This window comes from Electrona antarctica (genome assembly GCF_951216825.1).
Source record: "Electrona antarctica genome assembly, chromosome: 12".
In the NCBI taxonomy this organism is placed as follows: domain Eukaryota; kingdom Metazoa; phylum Chordata; class Actinopteri; order Myctophiformes; family Myctophidae; genus Electrona; species Electrona antarctica.
Window position 1 is genome coordinate 45217901 of NC_136793.1, and position 24416 is coordinate 45242316.

The 24416-nt window shown below is 43.2% G+C and overlaps 3 protein-coding genes across 3 annotated transcripts in view; 2 read left to right on the plus strand and 1 right to left on the minus strand.

Annotated features, from left to right (window-relative positions):
* Positions 1–692: 692 nt before the first annotated feature.
* On the plus strand, positions 693–3674 carry LOC306933334 (protein cereblon). The gene is made up of 3 exons (XM_079515512.1): positions 693–947; positions 1383–1645; positions 1745–3674. The coding sequence occupies exons 1-3, from the start codon at positions 796–798 to the stop codon at positions 1897–1899; spliced, it is 570 nt and encodes a 189-aa protein (XP_079371638.1). The 5' UTR covers positions 693–795; the 3' UTR covers positions 1900–3674.
* seta (SET nuclear proto-oncogene a) lies at positions 3308–7333 on the minus strand. Its single transcript, XM_079515511.1, has 8 exons — positions 6978–7333; positions 5554–5611; positions 5293–5435; positions 5022–5125; positions 4813–4926; positions 4301–4471; positions 3846–3977; positions 3308–3761 (listed from the first exon to the last, which is right to left on the minus strand). The coding sequence occupies exons 1-8, from the start codon at positions 7048–7050 to the stop codon at positions 3738–3740; spliced, it is 819 nt and encodes a 272-aa protein (XP_079371637.1). The 5' UTR covers positions 7051–7333; the 3' UTR covers positions 3308–3737.
* Positions 7334–10553: 3220 nt separating this feature from the next.
* LOC306934426 (serine/threonine-protein kinase N2-like) overlaps positions 10554–24416 on the plus strand; it is a gene marked incomplete at both ends in the record, with an annotated part of 33214 nt that continues 19351 nt past the window's right edge. The window contains 7 exons of the mRNA XM_079516995.1: positions 10554–10683; positions 13417–13568; positions 15204–15456; positions 16622–16780; positions 18329–18466; positions 18961–18983; positions 21419–21565. Of these exons, the coding sequence (XP_079373121.1) occupies positions 10554–10683; positions 13417–13568; positions 15204–15456; positions 16622–16780; positions 18329–18466; positions 18961–18983; positions 21419–21565 (1002 nt within the window). The remainder of the gene's footprint in view (positions 10684–13416; positions 13569–15203; positions 15457–16621; positions 16781–18328; positions 18467–18960; positions 18984–21418; positions 21566–24416) is intronic.

A 24416-nucleotide genomic window follows, 5' to 3' on the forward strand; every position in this document is an offset into this window, starting at 1 on the left:
GTAACTGCACCCCGTCATGATTTTTGTCATCACCAGTGTTGCCAGATTATGTGAGAGAAAAACAAGCAGCCGGGTACTATGAAAACAAGCCAAAAAAAACAACATGTATGGGCTGTCAAGGCCAAGGATAGTCTAAGAAGGATAAGACGCGAAGACCGTACGGGCGACGCCATGTTGCTTTGGAAGGAAAGAAACATGCGCAATGGGCTATATGCAGCCAACACTTCCGCGTTCAGCTTCCTTGGTCTCAACTGCGCATGTTTCTTTCCTTCCAAAGCAACATGGCGTCGCCCGTACGGTCTTCGCGTCTTATCCTTCTTAGACTATCCTTGGTCAAGGCCAGGAAGTAGTTTTGTATGGGTCTTTTTTTCCGGGTAGGATGATGATGTCTAAGGACGAGCAATGTGAACCATGGCTAATTTACAAGGAAACAACTAAGACCGCAAGGTTTTAAGGTGACTAAATGTACCCTTTTGCTGTTTTTACATTTCTGTCAAATAAACTATTCAATCAATCAACCAACCAACCAACTTTGGAGAAAAAACAAACCCAAAACCGCTTATAACAAGCGGACATGGCAACAACTGCTTGTCACAGAATAGCCACAGATCTACAAGTTAACGACGCGCCACGCAGCGATTCGTTTTTAGGTTGTAGATCTGTTATTTTTTAGGGGCGACGACACCGCCGTACGATGGAACATTGACGAGCCACATACTAAAGTAGCAAAGCTAGTTTAGTTTTTCCCCATTTCCTTTCCTGGCTGTTCCCCCCCTCCATCCATGTGCTGAAGGTATGAGTGGCCTACTACGAATGCAGCCATGTCTTCAACAACAGCTGGAGAGGCTGTTCTACTTCTGGCTGTTGTTGTGTCTACGGTTCGATTCTGGTGCAGCCTGTGGTGTGGAAGAACAACAACACCAGGGGGACAAGTTGATACTGTGCAGGCATGGTTTAAACTTTAAAGCAAAATAAAATCTGATCATATGACTGTTGTTTTATAGACCAAGAAAGACCCAATCTGTGACTTGTTAAATTTGAGTGTTTTAGCCGCTCCAGACCAGTCCACACATTTGGAAGAAATTGCAGATTGAGTTTTTTTTTCCTTTAGTGAAATATCCGAGAGGTTTTTTAGAAGATGCTTTCTGAACATTCATTCTATATCCGCGTTTGAACATTCATTCTATAGCTAGTTCGTTTGACCACTACTACAAATACTCATAGGCCTACATCGAATCTAATTACTCTATCTTAAAATAACTAATAACCGAAAACAGCGCGCTGTGAGCTTATAGATTGGCTATTTTCAGTGCACAACATGAAAACAGTCCATTGAAAACGGATTTGGAATCCAAATGACAGAACTTTTGTGTATTGTGCAGGGCATGCGGACACGAGCTGGCGTACGCGGCAGACATACATCATGTCCCCAGCCACCTGGCGCTGTCTAGCTGCAACGACACGCTGATCGGAGACAAGCGGGTGAACGTGCAACTTTTCGAGAACCCCCAAGGGCACCGCTTCGAAGTCATAACACTCAGGAAGGCGAACGTCTCCAAACACTGGCCGGCGGACGAGCGCTTCTCTTGGTACCCCGGATACTCCTGGACGGTGGCCACTTGCCCGCGGTGTAAAACACATCTAGGCGAGTAGTAGTTGCCTGCTACAACTACAAGCACATTGCAATATTTATCTTACATAATATTATGAAAACGCATGGTAACTAATAACTAACCACTTTTAGGTTGGGCGTTTCAACCCAGCGACTGGCCAGAGACCATCACAAGAAAGAAGTTTGAGGAATCGGACCAGACATTTGTGGCTCTAATCACCCATCGATTATTAAGAGAAGACTTTGCATCAAGCCTGCTCGTCACACCAAAATCTTTTATGAGCTGATTGTTTTGTTCAGTTTGTATATTAAGACATGTCAGTGCCTACATTTTTCCATTAATAAAATGTTGTCCTCTTTAAAAGAGTCCCACACATTTATACACAGTAAGTTTTATTGTAACAAAGCAACTTGTACACCTCAAATTTAAAACAGTTTCTTTTTCCCCCCAGCGGAAAAGAAAAGGGTGATTTCAATGCAATTTCCATGAGTTTAACAGGTCATATTTCCCATGAAGCAGTGGGGGCCAAAATTTACAAGCTTTTTTTTTTTTCAATTTTATTATTTATTAAAAATGTCATCTCAAACCTCAATGGATATCTGTAAAACAATACAATGAAAAAAAATCCCATAGAAATGGTGTCAAAATAACAACTCTCCCTTACAACCCAGTCCCCACCTAAACCAACGGCCTTTAGATGTCACCTTTATTTATATTTACTTCCGACATCACAGTCCGAACTTGAACAATGTAAAACTCATGCAGCTTCACTTTCCAAGAGTAAATCCAAACAATGCAGCAAAAAAAATGGAAGGACAAAAATAATTAGCTCCATTATTACTTCCTTGGGTAGTATGCACCCAAAGTGGGGGAAATGCTGGACTTCATGTCTCTTAAGTCATAAGATTTACCAAGTAATTCTGACAAAACTGAATTGAGCAAATTTACATAACATCCATATACTCAAGGTAGAAAACATCAAGAACCTAATTTTGTCCCGCTGCACACCAATTCATCAAGATAGCTGCAAGGCTATTTTAATTCCTTCCATTGATATCCCTATTCATGAGTTCAATTCGATTGCATACAATACTCACCAATTTGGACCTCTACAGAAATCTAGGGTTATCCTCTTTCAAGTCTAACAAAAAGTCACCATTGTATGAGCAACCTTGTCAATCTCCATGTTATGATTTTTAGTGTGTCACACCTTCATTACCTGTGCTGTGCCCAAAACCACTTTGATCACACACCTGGCAATGAGCGCACAGGTAATGCACTTGTAGATCAAAACTTATTTGAATCATGCCTTTGTGGAGTTTGACAAAATGTTTCTCATTACAGTGGATTCATCTGAAACAAAGCCTTCGTGTGGACAGAGGGGATAACCCAAGCTTTTGTAGAGGTGCAACATTAGCTAGTTTGTTTACATCAATCAGATTGAATTTTCTCGTCTCACAAACAGGGTTGTCAATGGATTGAACTGCAACTTGGAGGTTGGATAGCCTGGAAGTTGTTTGTGGCCATCAAGAGTTCCTCCCAAGATACGATAATTTCTGTCCAAACTCTAGATCTGCAGAAATCTAAACTATGTAGGCGGCATCTAGAGACCATCCAGTCTACTTCCCACCCATCCCCAGCGTAGCCCCCTAACATTACAAGTGATAGGAATGAGCTGGTACTTGTTAACCACATAGGGGAAAAATAACAGTTTATTCAAGGAATTAACGCCCAACAGAAGAAAATAATATATATATAAAAAACAAAAACTGGAGGTCTGCTAGCACTAGGTCACTACACCATGGCTTTAGTTAATTTACCACACAACCTTAACCAGGAGGAAATTTGTGTAAATCGACTTCAAATTCTACTCAGGATGCCGTGCTGATTCTATTTTTTGTACATTTTTATTTTTGAGATGAATTTGGGGGATGTTATTAACAAGTCAGGGCAAAGTGCCATTGGCTTTAGATGAGTCAAAGGAGAACTTAAACATGGCACAAACAGGTGAGAGGCTTCAGAATGGAGATGAAGCACACAAAAAAATAAACTTGCTCCTGATCATAGGTGAAAAACCAAACAGGGAAGAAAAGGTTGAGGGTCTTGGTAGATCCACGTCATCTCTCAGTCATCTTCTCCATCATCATCCTAAAAATAAGAAATTAACAGTCATGACAGTACACAGATACAACTGCCAATACTGACAGGAGTTAAAGATTATGGCATCCATACCTCTCCATCCTCGCCATCATCTTCCTCATCTTCCTCTCCATCTTCATCACCCTCCTCATCGATGTCCTCCAACCCCTCTTCGTCCTCATCGTCATCCTCACCTTCACCCTCCTCATCATCCATGTCAGGAACCTAGACATTAAAGAAATGTAAATTACAAGGAGCTCAGGTTGATTCTTAAAGATGTAAGTATTCAACGTTCTCACTTCAAACCCACCAAGGCAGAACAGCTACAAAAATGTCCATGAAAACATGTACAAGTTTGAAACTACATAGAACAAGCAGCTCAGATCTAAAACAACTGAAGATTCAAATCCCAGCAGGGGTGCAATGTTCACTTTTAACCGCGACTGAAAGTGAGTCAAAACGTATGCCATAGGTGCAATAGCCATGACCTGGCCAACAGTTAACAGTAAAAATCACAGATGATATTCAAGACGGCAAAAGCTACCTACCAGGTAGTACTGCAGGGGGTTAGGCCAGATGTCATCCTTGATGACCTCTCCCAGCTCATCAGCCCCGGCATCAGCGTGGTCCGTGAACCAGGTGAAGAAGCTCTCTGGCTCTTCATGTTGCCTCTTACGACCAGCTTTGTTCTGCGTCTGGCTGGAGCGCTTGGTCAGGTCCTTCAAACAAGACAAAGAATATAAAGCGTCCATGATGTATATTGGCACGTCTGATATTTTGCCACACACACACACACACACACACACACACACACACACACACAAAGGGGGGGAATCATTAAAGCAAAAAAGAAAATAACTTTTAATTTAAGGGACAGATACATTCATCAATATTACTGTGGGTGTGCCAGAATTAGACATGGACATCTTGCCAGTTTAACTGTAGTCCTCCCTGGCTGGGGATTCTGGGACGAATGCCTCAAGTGGTTACCTTGATTATGTAAACGAGCATTGTGTACACCAGCATAATTGTTACCAAATGTAGCTCAATTAACACATACCTTTCCTGACTTCCATTTGATTTCCGTCGACTTTGAAGATGGGTCTCCGCTCTCATTCAGGTGGAACTCTTTGGAAAGCACTTTGTTTTCAAAGTACGGATTTTCATCGAAATACTAGAACACACAAAGGGCAGAGATAAGAATGCAACCTAAAACGGGGAAGGGCGTTTAATCAGTCATGTGAAGTGATCCGTGTAAACAATACTTACAAAATCTATTCTGTAGCCCGACTTGATGTCTTCAAATTCTGTCACCTCCACCCGGCTCAGGTAGTGAAGCGCCTCCTCATCTTCCTCCCCCAGTAGAGCAGATACTGCAGGTAGAAATAATCATTAGAGCCTGAACTTAAGTTTATTACTACAAAACTTTGATCCAAAATCCTGTGTTTAGCATGTATTCAGAGAGCATCAACTACATCACCGATATAATTTGCACAATTCTTCTGGCCATGTAAGAGTGAACACAAGTTCAAAAGCTTACCTTGTGGATGGTTGACAAATGTGGTGACCCAGAAGTTGGGGATTTTGGCGATCAGTTCTGACCTCTTCTGAAAGAACGGCTGACGGAGTTTGTTGTATTTCTGTTCTACTTTTAGGATCTCCTCACTTGCTTGCTCGTTCAACCTGGGAAAAAAAGTATGACATGTGGACACTAGAATTCACAAACCTGACAATAGGCAACAACCTGACCATCCCCTTAAAGGTTCTCATTCATTTATACATTTTGCTTCAAGGGTTTTACCTGTCAATTTCGTTTTGAACCTCGTCAATGTGTTCGATAGCTTCCTGTTGCTCTTTCTCTGTAGGAAAAAAAGGGAAATGCATCACTTGCATGTACAACATTTTAACAGACATGTGTTAAGGTTTCCATTTAAATCATCAGGAAGTGAAAACGTTCTATACAAAAATCATAGTTTTAATAACATATTTAATAACACGTAATTGGTTAATACGTTTCATAACATTCACAGTACACAAGAACAGTAGCTAAATGTAGGCGCCTACACGAACACAACACCATGGTAAAAACAAAAAACGGCCATGCGATTTTCACGGGCAACAATCTAACAAACTGGTCAAAACAGTGGAGGGGATGCGAGCGTCCAATGGTTGAGTGTCCCAGTTCAGCGGGGATCTCACCCAGCGTATCCTGCCGGCTAAGACCCAGAAGGCCGCGTGGTTTAAATGTGGGACGTCTGTTGCTCTGGCTCTGCACACACACGATTGTCTGTTCTCGACTCCCGATCACTAGCCTAAACACACAAAGGCCTAAAAACGTACACAAAACCGCCACATAATAGCAGCGTGTGGTGTAGCAGCTTAGTCGAATTAAAACAAAAAACTTCTCGCAACGAGGCTGTGACAACATTGCAAACCCCCCAAAAAGCGTTCCGTTTTAATCGTGGCGGGATGTGAGCAACACAACAAACGTCGTCAGCCATTAACAACACTGCTGCTAACTAGGCTAATTCGTTGCTAACAACGAATGAAAGAGGTAGCTTTCATTTTTTGTTTTTACGTTTGTTGCTCGGGTTAATCGTCAACGTGGGTTAAACGGCACACGAACCAGCAACTAACAAAAGTCTTAAGATATAGCCCCAATAACAACGTTCTCTTCATTCAATCACTCGGCCTAGCCGTGTGAAATAACAAGCGGCCATGCTGGGTTGATGCTAACACCAGTTAGCTTCGGTTGACGGCCGCTTCGCTTCAACATTTTCGTCGGCGCGAGCTTCATCAAAACACCACATTTTCACGGGGTGGAAAAGGGTAAAACGTTTGAACTGAACGTCAATTTCTCCGTTCAAATTCACACAACACGCCGAGGCTGTTAATAAAACGGCGGTGTTGGCCTGCTCCGGGGGAGCAGCGGTGTTGTGTTGAAACAACTCGGGGGTCAGCATGCTAGCAGCATGCTAAAAATCAACGAGTTAGCTTAGCCATGATGCTAACCACGGCGAGGCTAAATGTAATGTACGCAATAAAGCACCGCACCCGCAGCACAAAGCCTAGATCTGCGGACCACACAAATCAACGGACACACGCATGCACCATGCCGCCAAACATATAGCCTCTAAAATGCACACATTCTGGGCGGCTAGGGGGAAGAAAAGTGAAAATGGCGGTTAGAAACGAAAGAAGGAAGGCCGCCATTCGATGTCTTACCGGAGGTTTCGTCCGCTCCGTCATGGTTCGAGTTCAGCTCCTTTTTACTCACTTTTGCCGCCGAAGCCGACATGTTTTTTTTTCCTTTCCTCGCGCCGCGGTGGGAAAATGTGTAAATGTTTTTAAATGCGAAAAGCTCGCGTTCTCTAAGCTTCGTTTTCTCCCTTGTGAAGAGGAGATAATTCAAGGATTCTAGTGCCCGCTCCGTAAAGTTGTGTGCCTTGGTTAAATGTGTGTGCAAGAGGAACGAAGGCGCGCGCGCTCTCTCTCTCTCGACAACGTGCTCGCCTTTCTAACACAATGTGAGTGAGAGACGCTCGAGCTCGGCAAGGAAGTCACAGTGCACACGGGCGCTCGAGCGGCTCGCGCACGAGCCTCCTTATCCAGGGTTGCCAGATTCTGCGAGAGAAGAGAATAACCAACCAGGACTATGAAATCAAGCCCATAAAATAAGTGATTGATTGATTAATTGTTTGATTGATTGATTGATTAATTGATTGAAAAATGTACCAGCAGAATGGGTACAGTAACAACAGTTCAAGGAAAGTACAGGTCAATACAAAATCTGCTAAGAGGATACAACCAGAAAAAGCACTTCTTGTTTACATAAGGGTACTCCATTTTCAATTAATCAACACATTTAAAGACATACAAATATACATCATGCAAAAAAAAATCCATAGACTTGGCTGGCATTCGATTTACATCATATAAGTGCTCTAATCAAACTTTTAAAAGTCCATAGACTTGGCTCAGGCTGCCATATTATATGATGTAATTTTCAAAGGCGAGGGGGTAAAACAAATCTTGGGGAAAAAAACCCATTTTGGAATAGTTTTGAAACAACATAAATCTTTTATCCCTGTGGCACAACATATTTTCAGATGGGGAGGTCTGCGGGCAAATAGCCTACATCTGGACTGGGGGTGCTTGACATGAAAATGTTTTTAACCACTTTAAGCAACATTTAGGAACAAGCCCAAAAAAGCAACTAAACTTTAGAAACAAGCCCCAATAACGAGCAAGTTCCCGCAACTCTAATAGAATAGACTTTATTTGCCATTATTATGAAAGCTCAGCAACAAAGTCCACAATCACAACACCAGATTTGGCTCAAACAATGGATTACATTAATTTAGCTCCTATGCCACTAAAATGTGGAACCAACATCAACATACCAACATCCATTAAGAAATGTGAATCCCTAGACTCCTTCAAAACCAATCTCAAAGAGAATGGTTACCTACGGACGGATGACATTTTTAACTGGCCCCTGTAAAAAAAAAAGGGTAAGCATTGTACATACATACTGTGCATTTTCAATCAATCAGCTCCCAGGGTCAGTATTAAAAAGAGACAAAATACAGATAAGAAGACAGGGAAAAAAACATACAGTCCTAGAATAAATAAGTTATAAGTAGGCCTACCTCCAAAAACTACCAATATGAGGAAAATCAAGCCCAAAGTCGCTTATAACAACAAGCCATGGCAACACCGCTCCTTTCATATTAACTAAGGCGCGCCGCCGCGAAAGAAAGCCGCGCGCCCGGGAAACAGCCGATCTGCAAGCTCACAGCGCGTCGCGGACGCCACGAGCTGTGAGCTTGCAGATCCGCTGTTTTTTTTTTCTCTCTCTCTTTTTTTCGGGCGCGCGCGAGACACATGGAAAGCGGAGCAAAGCACGCAAAGCACAGAGCACCACGATACGAACGAGAGCTCCGCCTCTCAAAGTAGGTCTCATTTTTGGTGGGAGTGAAGGATTATTTTATTAACATTTAAGTAATAATTAATAATAATAATAATAACACTCACCGAAAATTAAATGAATGTTCACCATTTTTATATAAATTAATTCCATCTGACTGGTATGATAAATGCACGGTTGATTTTGTTTAGTCAAAAACATTCCGTTCATTCTGCAAGCTTTAAGGCATGCATGAGGACAAAAAAAGATGACTTTACCCCGAAGTCACAATTTTGGCTCCGGCTAATGAATTGTTTAATTTATAAATATAGCAGCCCAGGACCCATCATCATTATCGCACCATATGATGCTTGCACGCTTGCTTGCCGAGCCAACATAGGCTTAGTGCATTTATGTCCGTCCAACATTATCGGCAAGCGACACGGTCGTAGCCTACTACTATAGATATAGCCTCCCTACATTATAAAGCTCGATAAAAGTGTGCCCGTAATACCCAGCTCCCACTGCACTAGTCACCATGTCCATTTCCTTTCTGCTCACTTTCCCTCTGACTTTCATTGACTAATTTGTTTACAATATTTCTCTCGTGATTTTAAGGGGACAATAACAATTTCCACAACACCATGTGCATGTTGCACCACCAGAAAATACTGAGTGAACAGAAGACAGAAATGCGTATTGTTTTTAAATGCAATGCATGTTACAAGTTTCTATTATTAGCTCTCTGACTGTGGGCTAACCCTGTACCCCGTAATCCGTATAGGCTGGTAACTGAAATGGCTCAGTCAGGGTAGGGGGCATGCATGATGGATTTGTTAATAAAACACCAGCCTCTGCCTGCATGATGCTGCATGCTGTTTAAACCGTTTGATTTATGTACACGGCTGCCGTGCGTGCAGGGATCAAAGCAAGCTAAACACAACAAGGATCTCTTATTAAAGCAATAAGGAATTGTTGTGCCCTTTTCTTGTCCTGCATGCGGACGGAGAGAATACAACAGCAGTGTTTGTCTTTTTGGTTGGTGACAGCCCCTAGTGGAACAACGTGGTCCTCCCCCTTGGCCAATACTGAGCCAAGGCTAGGACGATCCCATCTGCAGCAGCGGTGTTCATTGGCACCCGAAGGAACTATCCTATCATATCCCCCCCTGCAGTCAAAACCAAAACCCCGTAAACACTAAAACGGTGGGCTGATGAAGAAGATGCAAATGGAAATCATGGACAATATCACAGAACAGGCACCAACTGAGAGGCAAAAAAACACAACTCGAGGAAAGACTGATGCGTGAGATCATTATATATACGCGCACAACATGTAAAGACGCATACAGGAGGAGAGCCCTGGTTTTTAAAAAAACAAAACACGTGCAATAACATCAGGGGACTTGTTGTTTCAAGGATAGTGAAGGTCCAAGCAACGTGAGAGGTCTCTATCCGAGGAGGATGTCAAATTAAGTCCTTATTCGGCAAGGAGAAGGCAGATCACCCCCCGAGGTATGTGAAATGCACAGTCATACTATTAATTATCCTCTCTCTTAACATTAAAAAAAAAACGTTTACTTTTTAGTTTTAACCCCTTCCCCCACTTGTGTGTCGCTCCTCCACCAACCCCACCCCTGCATCCATCGCCCCAATTAAATGTTGCATTGTACATACAGACAGAGATGATTATTTATCACTTGCCCGTTCCGACTTGAAACAGGATCAGGCGTATAGGCCTATATGAGTTTAAGGTTTATTTGTGTTTGTATATAAGGCTACTTATTTCCTCCTTTATTGAACTATACTACAGGAATAACAACCCTAGCTGGTGACGGTATAGTGTAAAGACTGCAAAGCTTTGTTGTTTTTCCTGTATCCACCAGGATCATGATGTTGTCCACAGCTCAGCAGATGCTGCAGGATAGCCGCTCCAAGATCGAGCTGATCCGAATGCACATTATCAAAGTCACCCAGCAGGCTGGAGGTGGCGATGGCTGCAACCATAACACAACACTCAGAGGTCAGCCCATGGTGTCCTGCTTTCACAGCTGTTTTCAACCAGGAATTTTATGTCATCTTTATATTTCAGACAGAAGTCCATAGCACATAAAATACAACATACAAGCAAGCAATGAATACAAGACAAAGTACATGTATAATGCAATACATCGAATTGTTGTGGAATGTGAAATAACAGCTTTTTGCTGCATCTCTAAACTGTTCCCATACCATGCAATGATTAATCCTGTTCGTTATCCTGAAAAGATACAAAACTAGACTTGTTAATCATTATAAACATCCTTAAAGGTTCAGGACCCCCCCCCCCCCCCCCCCTCTAGACCCCAAGAAATTACATCTGGCCACAAAAGATCACAAGATTTACTGAATGTGTCAAACTGACATATTGAGCCTATGACACACAGTGTGGCTTCCCCCCCAGTAGGCTACCTTCACATTCAGTAGATCCTGTGATTTTTTTGTGGCCAGATGAAATTTCATGGGGTTTATTAGGACTATAGTAAATAATTAAAAAATAAATCGCTATAAAATGGTCTAAAAAAATACATATTTAGCCCCATGCTCGAATGCCCCCGAACCTCTGTCAAAAACAGCTAAAATCCCTAAAACGAAAGAAAGCAGCAAATGAAAAAAAAAATAACACTCATATTTTAATTTCTCTAATAACAACCTAAAACATGAACCTTGGTTGAAAAAAACTAAAGTTGTCCTTTAAGCAGGGGTTGCATTCACTTTTTATTTTTGTTGATTGCAAATTATTTAAAATTAGTCAATGCGGATGATGTCTGTTCTCATTGTGATGCAGCAAGAACCAAGTATTTCCAAAAAAAAATGTTCATATGAAAGTACACTTCAACTTGCTATGGAATAGTATATGTTTGGATTCTTAATACAGCAACACAATTGGAGGATAGCAGAATGTGTGCTTTAGAAATTTGCTTTAGCCATCCATACATCATCTTCAACCGCTTATCCGTAGTCGGTTCGTGGGGGCAACAGCGCCAACAGCTCCAGACTTCCCTCTCCAGGGCAACATTAGTGACTTCCTCCTGGGGGATCCCGAGACGTTCCAAGGCCAGTGAGTTGATGTGTTTCCTCCAACTGCGCCCCCGGGGTCTCCTCCCAGTGGGACGTGCCTCGAGGACCTCCCTAGGGAGACGCCCGAGAGGCATCCTAACCAGATGCAGATTTGCTTTAGCGATTTATTTATTTGAATTATGAAAGAATGAAAATTATTCCAAAATTACACTGCGTTGAATAGCCTCTTGGAATGGGTGCCTTCAATACCAACACCTGCATTGCCAGTGGTGGAAAAAGTATCAATATTGTAATATAGAAATACTCTGTTAAAAGTAAAAGTCCTCAAAATGTACTTGAGTAAAAGTACAAAAGTATATTGGCCTCAAAATGTACTTAAAGTACCAAAAGTAAAAGTACTCATTATGCAGAATGTCTCATTTCAAGTTTTTAAATGTCTAAAAATCTTCTGAAAATAGCAGATGAACAAGCTCACAATTTGTCGTGATGCGACACATTGTGAGCTTGTAGATCGGCTATTTTCAAATGGCCGAAACGTATATAGGACTGAAGTGGTTAATGAATGTTTTGTAATAATAATAATAATCCAAATCTACAAAGTAACTAGTAACTAAAGTTTTAAAATTAATGTCGTGGGGTAAAAGTACAATATTTGCCTCTGAGATGTAGTGGAGTATAAGTAAAAGTACTCGATATACTCAAGTAAAGTACAAATAACTCAAAACGCAAATGTTCAACAAAAATAACAATTCTTCTACACTCTATAGTTCTGTAGACTTTGTGTCAATTAAGTAATGCAGATGGTAAACAATAATTTAACTCTTGAGAGCGTAAAACTCTCCATCATTTAGCTGGGGACCACCTGGAGCCCCCTCAAGGACCACCTGGAGCCCCCTCAGGACCACTGGTTGAAAACCACTGCTCAATTGGGCCACTCGGGCACAGGGCCATGAATGCAGCTAGTCAATTGAGATCTTGCCCAGTAGCTATAGCTTCTGAAATGCTGGGGCGAAACAACAAGAAAGACAACAAAATATAGCCTATACGTTGGCAGTAACCAACCTCGCGTCACCAGACTTTCTAGTGACATCCGGCAGCCACTCGCCCTGTGCGTGCACATTTCTGTTGTAGCCAACGTGTCCAAAATCACCTCCTCTAAATCCTCCCACCCCCTCCTCGCGATGCTAATTTGCCCAGTCAACATTTTAATCCACGCTTACGCGACTGCATCTCTCTCTGGATCTGGATCCTGCAGGGCAGGCACGTGCAGAGAGTTAGAGAGGCAAGGGGCTGAAATCCCATAAGAGGGAACTTTTGGCCCAAAGTAGCGAAAATAGCAGATCTACAAGCTCACAACGCGCCGCGCTGCGACGCGTCGAGAGCTTGTAGATCAGCTATTTTCGGGGCGCAACCCAGCACTCTTTATCTACTGGAGATGCGGTGTGTACGAAATGGATTTCGAAACAAATTAGTTCAATAACAAAATGCTGCGTTCAAGTTCAGGAGACTTCGGGAAAACAATTCTCCTGAATGCTGCCTTTCCGGCATGCCATGGAAAGGAAAGGAGTGGCATTTTGCATTTCTTTCACCATAGTAAATGCTGCATTCGTGGTCTGGAGAGTTGTTTTACAGACGGGTAAAAGGGCAGGGGCTGAAGCCCCCTTTTGATGTCTATGTGTGCCCGTCCCTGCTGCAGGGTCCTCTCCAGTGGCAGCCGGCTCCCTGGATGCTCGTATGGCGGAGTTGGAGCACTACATCCAGAAAGAGACGGACGTGTTGGCGCTTGCCAAAGACGTGCTTAAGAAGTTGGAAGGACTTTCATCGCTGGACCAAAAAGCACTCGTTGAGGTATTATGAGACAGTGTTGTTTTTGGCAGCACATTTTGATTTTAGTTTTAGTCATAGTCTCTTCAATAGTTTTCATTTAGTTCCAGTCACGTTTTAGTCACCTGGAATGTTTTAGTGTTAGTCTAGTTTTAGTCGACTAAATATCATAAGATTTTAGTCGACTAAATCTACAGTTGATTTAGTCGACTAAAATGTATTTTATCGGGGCTGGATGCCATCGTAATGACTGTTTTTACACTTGTTTTCACGTGCTGCGAGCTTGTAGATTGGCTATTTTCAGCATGCAACCAAGTGTAAAAGGATTTATACTGGATCTCTTGTCCACTAGTCCCTTCCTAACATTTTAGTCTAGTTTTTATTTGTTGACGACATTGTCAGTATATTTAGTCTTAGTTTTGTCATCATAGCTTAGTTTTCATTTACTTTCCATTTAGTTTTCGTCAGTGAAAAAAGGTATTTTTCGTCTTAGTTTTAGTCGACGAAATAAACACTGGTATGAGAGAGAGAGAGAGAGAGAGATTATCTAGCTAGGCGTTTTATTCTGAAAGCTAATCCTATTTCAACAGAAATCTGATTTCTTCAAGTGTAATCACAGTGTGAATCCCATACATGTTGGAATAGATGCCTAATTACAGGCGAGGAAGCAGTTTGCAATTATACTTTGTGCAATTTATAATGACTGCATGTCAGAGGAAAGTGGGGTGGGTGAGGGCAAAAATAATGTCCATTGGGGGACAATTTCCACAACGCAGCTCACCAGAAAATACCTGAGTGAAAGACTGGTCAGATATGTTCCCTGGTCTCTATACTGCCCTCCCGCCTGGCCAGCCGGGGCACCTGATGGAGGGGAAAGGAACTGGTTGGAATAACGTGTTAGAAACGGAATCCAAAGGAAAGTACGCACATCTCTAAAAGACGTTCAGGTGCTGAACAAAAAGATACGTACGGGAGAAGGAGAGAATGTTTCGACCCCTTATGGGTCTTTGTCAGGTATATATATACCTGACGAAGACCCATAAGGGGTCGAACCGTTGTCATCCTTTATCAAATAAAATGTCCAGTGGGAGCTACTCAACAGTGTGCGGACATTCTCTCCTTCTCCTGGAATAGCGTGTTACTCATGCGCTACGTCCAACCGGGGAAACTGATAAGAGTAAGAAGACACTCACTGCATTGAAGGAAGCATGAGCTCAGTTCGGGGCTCTCCCCAGGCTGGCAGAGGGAGAGTAATTACAGCTTAGTATAGGCCATTGGCAGCGGGTGAAAAAAATCACACATCATCATTATAAATCACATTATAAATCACATTCCGTACTCAGCCAATCAGCTGAGCACATTCCGTACTCAGCCAATCAGCTGAGCACATTCAGTACTCAGCCAATCAGCTGAGCACATTCCGTACTCAGCCAATCAGCTGATCACATTCCGTGCTCAAACGGACAGACAAACACACATACACACACAGCTGTGCACGCCCCTCAAAAAATGGGTTACAAAATCGTGGGGATGGAAAAAACATAAAAAAAAAGATATGTTCCCCGTATAGTTGCAGGGGAAAACATTCTTGCACACACACACACACACACAAACAGAGAGACAAATAACACACCGTTACTGTATACCGTCCTGCTATAGGCTGGCTCTCGTGTGCAGGAGTCCTCCCAGAAGCTCAGTCTTCTGCAGCTCTCCCTGGAGAGGTGTATGAAGGAGCAGCAGTGCAAGGAGGAACCCGACATCCACCACCACCACCACCCTGCTGCCACCACCACCGGAGAGGAGCAGCCTGCCCTGCCCGGATCACCTCCTCCTCCTCCTGGGAAGCTCTGTCTGCTCACCTCCCTCATCAACTCTTCCTGCGTCGTCTCCACCAAGCCCGCGTCCTTAACTGGTATCATCACGGTAGCTAGATCTAGATGGCATGTGCAGTAAGACTGCATATTATTTTGCGGATTTTCTTTTCTTTTCTTTCTTTTTTTTTCTTCCTTCCTTCCTTTTTTTTTTTTTTTTTTGTGAAATGTTTTTAACCCATTTAGGCCTGACATCTGAAATAATATATATTCAAAGATTTGTGCCGCATTTTCACGACTTTTCAAAAATAGCAGATCTACAAGCTCGTAGCGCGCCACTCGGTACACTGGTACGCCGGAAGAGTGGACGGCACACTACGTCACGCTGCCACTCAAGTGGCCAATCACAGCACATCTTTTCCGGGACTTATCAGACCCGAACATGCGCTCTGTGACGCACGCTCATGCTTCGCAAGGAATCTCGTGAATCTTTTGCCCTCCCTTGAGCACATACGCTCCAGAGCCGAAAGGGGCGTCTTACTTTATATGTCTATGGGAACGCCTACTGAGTGGCAAAAAATTATACTTTCTGGCCTTGACTGCCCATACATACTGTACATCCAAACAGAAAAGTCATATCTTGTTGCATTAAATGCCGTTAAACGGCGCTAAACTCACTTTGCCACTCGATTAGCCGCTTGATTTGCCACTCACTTTATGCATGCGCATAGCATGTACTCTCTGTCTATTGTGATGTGTTTTTCTATTCTTTTTAATCAACATTGTGCAGCCCTGACATGTTAACCCATTTAGGCCTGACGTCGAAATTTAAAAAATGACTTTTTAAAATGTCATTTCTTTCTGAAAAACCTCATGTTTCTATATCAGTGGTTCTCAACATTTCATGTCAAGGACCCCGACAATTATATGTAGTTGGCCGCCGACCCCCATCTGGAAATATGTTGTTCCAGGGACCCTCCCAGAAGAAAAGATTTGAGTTAGAAACTCTGAAAGAATATATATTCAAAGATTTGAGGCACATTTTCACGATTTTTCAAAAATAGCAGACCAACAAGCTCGTAGTGGCGCGCTATGAGCTTGTAGATCTGCTATTTTTCAATAGCTAAAGCATAACATAATGCTAACACCAAAATGGGTTAAAGATGTCATAATTGTAATGTGCTCTCTCTCCCTTCAATAATACCGGAAGAGATTTAAAAAAAAACACGAATCCATAAAAGGTTGTACCACTGTCTGTTGCTCCAGGTAAACTTGAAGTTAGGCTTCTTGGATGTGAGGATCTGCTGGATGAACCAGTGGAACACATGCCTCCCATGACCTCTCCCCTGGACTGCTCACACGGTCACATCACCGACGATGACTGTCCTAAACTGCCAGACAGAACAACAGACAGGAGCCTCTCTTGTAAGTGCTTCTTCCATAAGCCTTTTACGTTTTGAATGTATTCATATACTCTATGTTGCCCGAGGAGCATTAGGGGTTCGATTGCTTAGTTACATTTATGCTTATTTACATGCTACTACTTGACAAGCCATGCTAGAATGCATGTATATTGTATCCATTGTATATTGGTACAAAGATACAAACTGTGGTATGTTATACATGTGAGTACTTATATTCAACGGTTCAATGTCTTGGCTCACGGAGACTTTGACATTTGTGGCTGTAATCCTGGGCGCTACAGCCTCTGCCAAACTGGGGAGAGCAAAGGACTGACCTCATGCTCCCTTCCATGCATGAAGAGTCCAAGCCACTTCTTTTCACCTGACAGGGGGGAGTTTCCTCGGTTGGGACGTACAGTAGCTTGTGGAAGGAACACGTTATTCCAACCAGTTCCTTTCCCCTCCATCAGGCGCCCCGGCTGGCCAGGGGGAGGCAGTTTAGAAACCTGGATTACTGCATGTTTTTGTGAGGGTACCTACCTACCCTAGGGGACACGGGGAGAACATGCAAACTCCACACAGACACCCGTTTCGGATGTTATCACCTGATAATCAAGAAAATGTTCGTAATCAGCACCTTAGAAATACCCCCAGTATGTGATAATCAACATACTGGGAAATCCGGAAGAGAGACTATGGGAGCGTTTGCTTTTTGTGTCAATGACGGAGGCGCGCAGTGTCTGGTGGCCTTGAGCCACGTGACGTGAGGCACCAGCCGAGCGAGTCGCCGTGCCGAGCATTGCGACGGCCACCAGACCAGACTCAGTGCCGTCCGAGTTACGTCCCGATAGGCAGAGAATAGTAAATATTAGAAGCCCCTAGTTTCCATGCCCCGACAATAGAGTTGGAAATGACACATTCAGCAGGGGGAGTCCTTGACCAGGCTATGTCTGCACAACCCTGCATGCGTGCAGTCTGGGGGAACACAGCCAAACACCACAATGTCTAGTATGCCAGTATGGCCATATTAGCCATATTCCAACGTCCTGATAACGGTTGATTTCGTATATTTAATACAGTGATAACGGACGAATCCGTTCACACAGAAAGGCCCTTTCGCCAACCCCACCTAGGGTATGGGCACTGATGAGAGAACACGTCTTCATCGGAAATCGAACCTAGCTGTGAGGCGACAGCGATACCGACGTGTGCCAACCAGGATTTAGAAGACATTTGTAGAATCGTCCTCAAGTTAATGGAAAATCTAGCATGGCTATTTAATCCAGTGGTTTCCAAACAGTGCACAGATATGAATAGAGGTGTGATATTATAAAATAACATGAAGCTTGTGCAGTGCATCCCCTTTGATATACCTTGGACACAAAAAGTCAAAAAACAAACAAACAAATAATACAATAAGTACATTTCTTGGTGGATTTTCATGTACAGCCAGGTCATGGTAATATAGGCAATGTTTGGATACCATTTGCAATGCCCCTTCCAGAAAACCCCTGGCAATGTGGTGAGTGGTGACTGACTGTGTTGTCATCTGGTTGTTGTGCAACGTATACAGTGGAGGTCAGTGCCGTTCTGAGGCTGGATAACAGAGTGGTGGGACGCACCCACTGGAGACCTGTGAGCCGACAGATGTGGGAGCACCAGACCTTCTGTGTCCACCTGGAGCGGGTAGGCGACATCCACTACAATGGCAATCCTTTAAAAACGAGGCAGCGATTAACACCATTTTGGGGGCCGCCGGGAACCCCTTTTTGGTGTTTTATAAGCATTTATGTTATGCTTTAGCTATTGAAAAATTTGCAGATCTACAAGCTCATAGCGCTACAAGCTTGTAGGTCTGCTATTTTAGAAAAATCGTGAAAATGTGGCGCAAATCTTTTGAATACATATTCTTTCAGAGTGAGCGTTTTGAACTCAAATCTTTGCTTCTGGGGGAGGGGGGGGGGGGGGGGGGTCTCTGCCTGGAACAACATATTTTCAGATGGGGGTCGACGGCGGCCAATTTCATACATTTTTGGGGGTCCTTGACCTGAAAATGAACGGCTGACATAGAAACATAGGGTTTTTCAGAAAACTGTCAGGATTTAGAAGGCATTTGTGGAATCGTTCCCAGGTCAAAATGGGTTAATGCGCCTACTAGTAATTCATTTTCAATGAGACCTGCGGCGTCTTTGCACGGAGAAGTCGAGGGGTGCGTCAACGCAAGCGTACTATTTATGCGGGCGCGGATCCCGTGAAATTGTCGCGCGCGTGCTAGTTCCGTGCACACGACGCGACACGACTGACTAGACCTGATTTCTGTTGAGCTTTTTTTTCTTCTTCTTTTTTACGCTTGCATTGTCGCGCCCCTCTTGAGCAGTCACCTGTCGTTGATCCAGGCAACAGCGTCTGCGTTAATCGATGCCCGTCTCAAAGTACCGTCGAAATACGTCTGTCTCAGTTGTATTGGTGCACATATAGCAACAATGTAAAAATTGGGTGGAAACCACCTAACTCTATTTTTGAATTTTGAATTATAAATCAATGCTATTATTGAACACCCATTTTTGTAGTCTCTTAATAGACGTCTAAATGGTCTAAAAACTAGGGTGAAAATAGTCTAAAAAGTTTTTTAGCAGTCTTACAACGTTGTTTCAACGTCTAAACTTAGCCTAGACTGCTAAAAAACTTTCATTTTTAGACTATTTTCACCCCAGTTTTTAGACGGTCATTTAGAAGTCTAAAAGCCGAAAATTGCTCAGTGGGGTGTGTGTTGTGAGGCTCAGTGGGGTGTGTGTTGTGAGGCTCAGTGGGGTGTGTGTTGTGAGGCTCAGTGGGGTGTGTGTTGGTTAAATTGCTCAGTGGGGTGTGTGTTGGTTAAATTGCTCAGTGGGGTGTGTGTTGGTTGAAAAAAAATATTGAACGAATGGAAAGTATTAAAAATCGCTTTGGGACAAAACCCTCAAACTCCATTGAATCCTCAAACTGTCTGCTAAGCTAAAGCAGCTAACTCCACCACCTCTCCCCCTCTCATGCAAGTGATTGACAATACATAGCCGTACAGTCACAATACCAACTTTGATGAGGCAGTATTGCATTGTTTTGAAAATATAAGGTTTTCTTCAGCATTTCCTGCAAAATGTATAGGCTATTTTACATATATGCTTTCATGCATATTCACACTGTATACAAGGACATCATGTTATTTCCACTTCACCACTTTTCAACATCTCTTCATATAATTGGTCCTCACTAATGTTCATGATAAAACACCACCATTTTTTCCTACTCAGTCTGTGTCTCATAGGAGGGCTTTGGGCAGTTCGGACAAGATTTCTTTAAAAATATATTTAGATTTGTATTATCGTGAGAACGATGGCTTCAACTTTTGCATTGCAACTTTTCAGGAAAAGAAAGCCTGCCGTTTCTATTAGCTTGGATTCACCATCAATGATGTCACTGGTGGACGGGTTTCTGAACTGCCCACAGCCTTCCTATGAGACACAGACTGAGTAGGAAAAAATTGTGGTATTTTATCATGAACATTAGTTAGGACCAATTATAGGAAGAGAAGTTGAAAAGTGGTGAAGTGGTCCTTTAACAGTGCTATATGTGAGTGTCAAGGACCTTGTTTACAATATAGCCTAGTCCTGTATGTACTGGAAATAGGCCTATAGTAGGCTATAGTACATTCCATCCTAATCAGTGATGTGTTGTTGTAATAATTTATGTAACGGTAGCCTAGTTTAGTTGACATCAGGGTTTCAATCCATGCACTGACTGAACAGCAGGACTAGAAGGATACGGTGCCCTTGTAGCTCACTGTAATTACACGGAGCAACCGCAAAAGGCTCTTGTTGTTGTAGTTCTGTCATTGACCAGCAGGTGGGCTCCTTTATCTATCCAGATATTCATCTGGTTTCCACTTCCAGACTAATATGTATTACTATCCTTAAATCTGTCTCTTACATCTGGCTTATACTGTATGAAAAAGTAGGTTTTGGCAGAGGTGGACACTTAATTCAATTTACTTAAGTAAATGTACTTAAGTAAAGTACTGACTTGAGTACAACATTTGTACTTAAGAACAGATTTACTTAAGTAAATGTCCACCTCTGGGTTTTGACAATCGCATTAATCTAAAACATTGTGTGTCATAGAGACTGATGATAGAGACTGTGAAATGGTGTAATAAAGGTAGAAAAGTCACTTAACCCATTTAGGCCTGATAAATAAATAAAAAAAAGTCTTCTGAAATAATATATATTCAAAGATGTGTGCCGCATTTTCACGACTTTTCAAAAATAGCAGACCTACAAGCTCGCAGCGCGCCACTCGGTGGCGCGCTATGAGCTTGTAGATCTGCTATTTTTCAATAGCTATAAAGTATAACATAATGCTTAGTTAAAACACCAAAAGGGGGTCCCGCCCAAAATGGGCTAAACAAATAATAATAATACAAAATAAAATCGACTGTAGATTTAGTGGACTGACATCGTATTCAGTTGACTAAAGCTAGACTAAAACAAAAACTAAATGAAATTCTATTCAAAAGACTATGACTAAAACCAAATAAAAAATGTCCTGTCAAAATCAATACTGTTACCTACTGTATGTGTTTTGTTTTTTGTTTTTTTGGGGGGGGGTTACATATGAACAACAGTCTCGTGAGCTGGAGATCGGGATCTTCCGGCGGGACTGGAGAGGAATGTGTGCGGTCAAGTTCCTACGTCTGGAAGAGCTGATGGAGAAGAACCCAAACCACGACCAGCGTCTCCGCATGGAGCCACAGGGAAGCCTGTATGCCGAGGTGTGTCTGTCACAATCATCACAGAATCCACTAATCGCAGTTATAATCGCAGCTATTTGTTGCATAGTCGGCATACTCGTTTCCATGTTGGGAGGCGTTCATACATTTTCAAATATATAAGTGGGCGGAAATAGCCGATCTACAAGCTACGCTTGTATAGATCAGCTTTAAGCTTTAAGATCTGAAGTATACAATTATTAAATACGTTATGTCAGTCATTTCTTTGTATATTTAGTTATTTGTCATATCTGACAGACGGAGAATCGGAGTAGCAGGGGCGGTATTGCAGTCGCTGTTGCGCACTGTTGTGACAAAAAGAGAGCTGAGCCAGAAGGCAAAGCTCTCCGTCTACAGAGAAATCTTCGTCCCTACTCTCACCTACGGCCATGACGTGTAGGGCCATGACCAGATGATTATTCTTTTGGTATACAAGCGACCGAAATGAGTTTTCTCAGACGGGTGGCTGGCATCTCCTTTAGAGATATACAGTAGGGTGAGAAGTTCAGTTAGGCTATGCGAAAGTAGAGTCGCTGCTTCTTCGTTTGGAAAGGAGCCAAGCTTAGGTGGTTCGGGTATCTGGTTAGGATGCCTCTCGAGCGTCTCCCCTAGGGAGGTCCTCGAGGCACGTCCCACTGGGAGGAGACCATCTGGTTAGGATGCCTCTCGAGTGTCTCCCATAGGGAGGTCCTCGAGGCACGTCCCACTGGTAAATGGTGCATTTATATAGCGCCTTTATCCAAGGCGCTTTACATAGATTGTGCATTACATTCACCCATTTACACACACATTCATACACCGATTGCGGCGGAAGCCATGCAAGGTACCAACCAGCACATCGGGAGCAATTTGGGGTTCAGTGTCTTGCCCAAGGACACTTCGACATGTAGCCAGGAGGAGCCGGGATTCGAACCGCCGACCCATGGATCATTGGACGACCTGCTCTACCTCTTGAGCCACAGTCGCCCACTGGGAGGAGATTGATTGATTGATTGAAGAATTTATTAACAGTTTGCAGAATTACAGTACATTTCAAGCACAAACTCAATACAAAGGCTGTTAACTGTGAGTGGACGACCCAATTAAGCATTACACTTGTTTCCAACAGGGTCCACCATGTTCAAATCATCAAAACATTTAGAGACGTACAAATAGACACTTCTATAGACAGAACAGGAATTCATCAAAAAAGAATTCATCAAAAAGGAGGTAAAAAGGGAAAAGAAATATATACAGTGAGGGGGAAAAAGGGGGGGGCGGGGGGGGGGGATTCAGATTTTACGGGGGCCAGTTTCGAATTGCAGCCATCCGTAGGTGCCCTTTGAGAGCGGTTTTGAAGGAGTCAAGGGATTCGCATGTCTTAATGACAGTTGGTAGGGCGTTCCACATTTTGGTGGCATAGGAGCGAAAAGAATTTAGTCCCTTGTTTGTGCCGAATCTGGGTTGTACATGGTTCGTTGCACTCCCTCTGGTGTTGTGGGTGTGGACTTCGTTAACATTAAGGAAGTATCTAGACAGGTACATGGGTATCTTGGTGGTGTATCGAATCTTGTGGACCAGACCCATTGCAAGATGCTGTACTCTGTCGTCGACCCTAAGCCATTCCAGCCTGTCGAAGTGGGCAGGGGTGAGGTGGGTTCGGGGGGCTAGATCAAGTAGGAGCCTGACCAGTTTGTTTTGGGAAGTCTGGAGCCTGGTTTTAAGGGCCTTTGAGGTGCTGTGGTACCAGGAGGTGCATGCATAGTCAAAGAAACCCTGTACAAGGGCTCCTGTTAAGGTCTTCAAGGTGTTTTTGTTGACCAGTGAGGAGATCCTGTAGAGGAATCTTGTTCTATGGTTGACTTTTTTGATTACGTTGGTGGCCATTTTATCACCGGAAAGATTAGCCTCCAGGATGGAACCTAGGTAGGTAATTTCATCTTTACGTGTGATAACATTGTCACCCACTCTAACCAAGAAGCCATTTGCCTTGCTGAGATTACTAATAGAGCCAAAGAGAATGGATTCAGTTTTTCCCAGGTGTAAAGATAGTTTGTTATCAGCGAGCCAGGTGCAGATTCTACCGAGTTCAGAGCTGAGGGCATTTTCAACCTGCAGTTTGTCCCTGTCCGAGACCAGCAGTGCTGAGTCATCTGCGAACAGGAACAAGTTGCAGTCACAGGCTGAAGTCATGTCGTTTACATATATTAGGAACAGTAGAGGCCCTAGTATGCTTCCTTGTGGAACGCCACAGCTCACTGGGAGGGGGGGGGACAGTGTTCCGTTCACTTCCACCATCTGTTCTCTCCCCTCCAGGTAGGATTGCATCCAGCTCACTGATGTGCTATCGAAACCAATTGCTTTTAGCTTGTTAACCAGTATGGAGTGGTTCACGGTGTCAAAAGCCTTTTGGAGGTCCAGCATGACCATGCCGCAGTATTTGCCAGCGTCCACCTCTTGTTTGATGTGGTCGCTCAAATAGAGGAGGCATGTGTCAGTGGAGTGGGATGTTCTGAAGCCAGATTGGAACTCGTACAATAATTTATTAGTGGCAAGATACTTTTCAACCTGTTCATAGACTATTTTTTCCATCACTTTCGAGATGGAACTAAGAATAGAAATAGGGCGGTAGTTGCCGGGGTCTAATTTACTCCCTTTCTTGTGCAAGGGGGTTACTTTGGCCAGTTTGAAATCTTGGGGGACCTGTCCCTGTTTGATGGAGAGGTTTACTATGTGGGTGATGATTGGAGCTATAGAGATGGCTGAGTCTCTGAGAAATTTGGAGGGAATGTTGTCATGGCCTGTGGCCTTGTGGGGTTGGAGGGCACTCAGTTTCTTAATTACCTCATCAGTTGTTACCATAACTAGTTTAAAA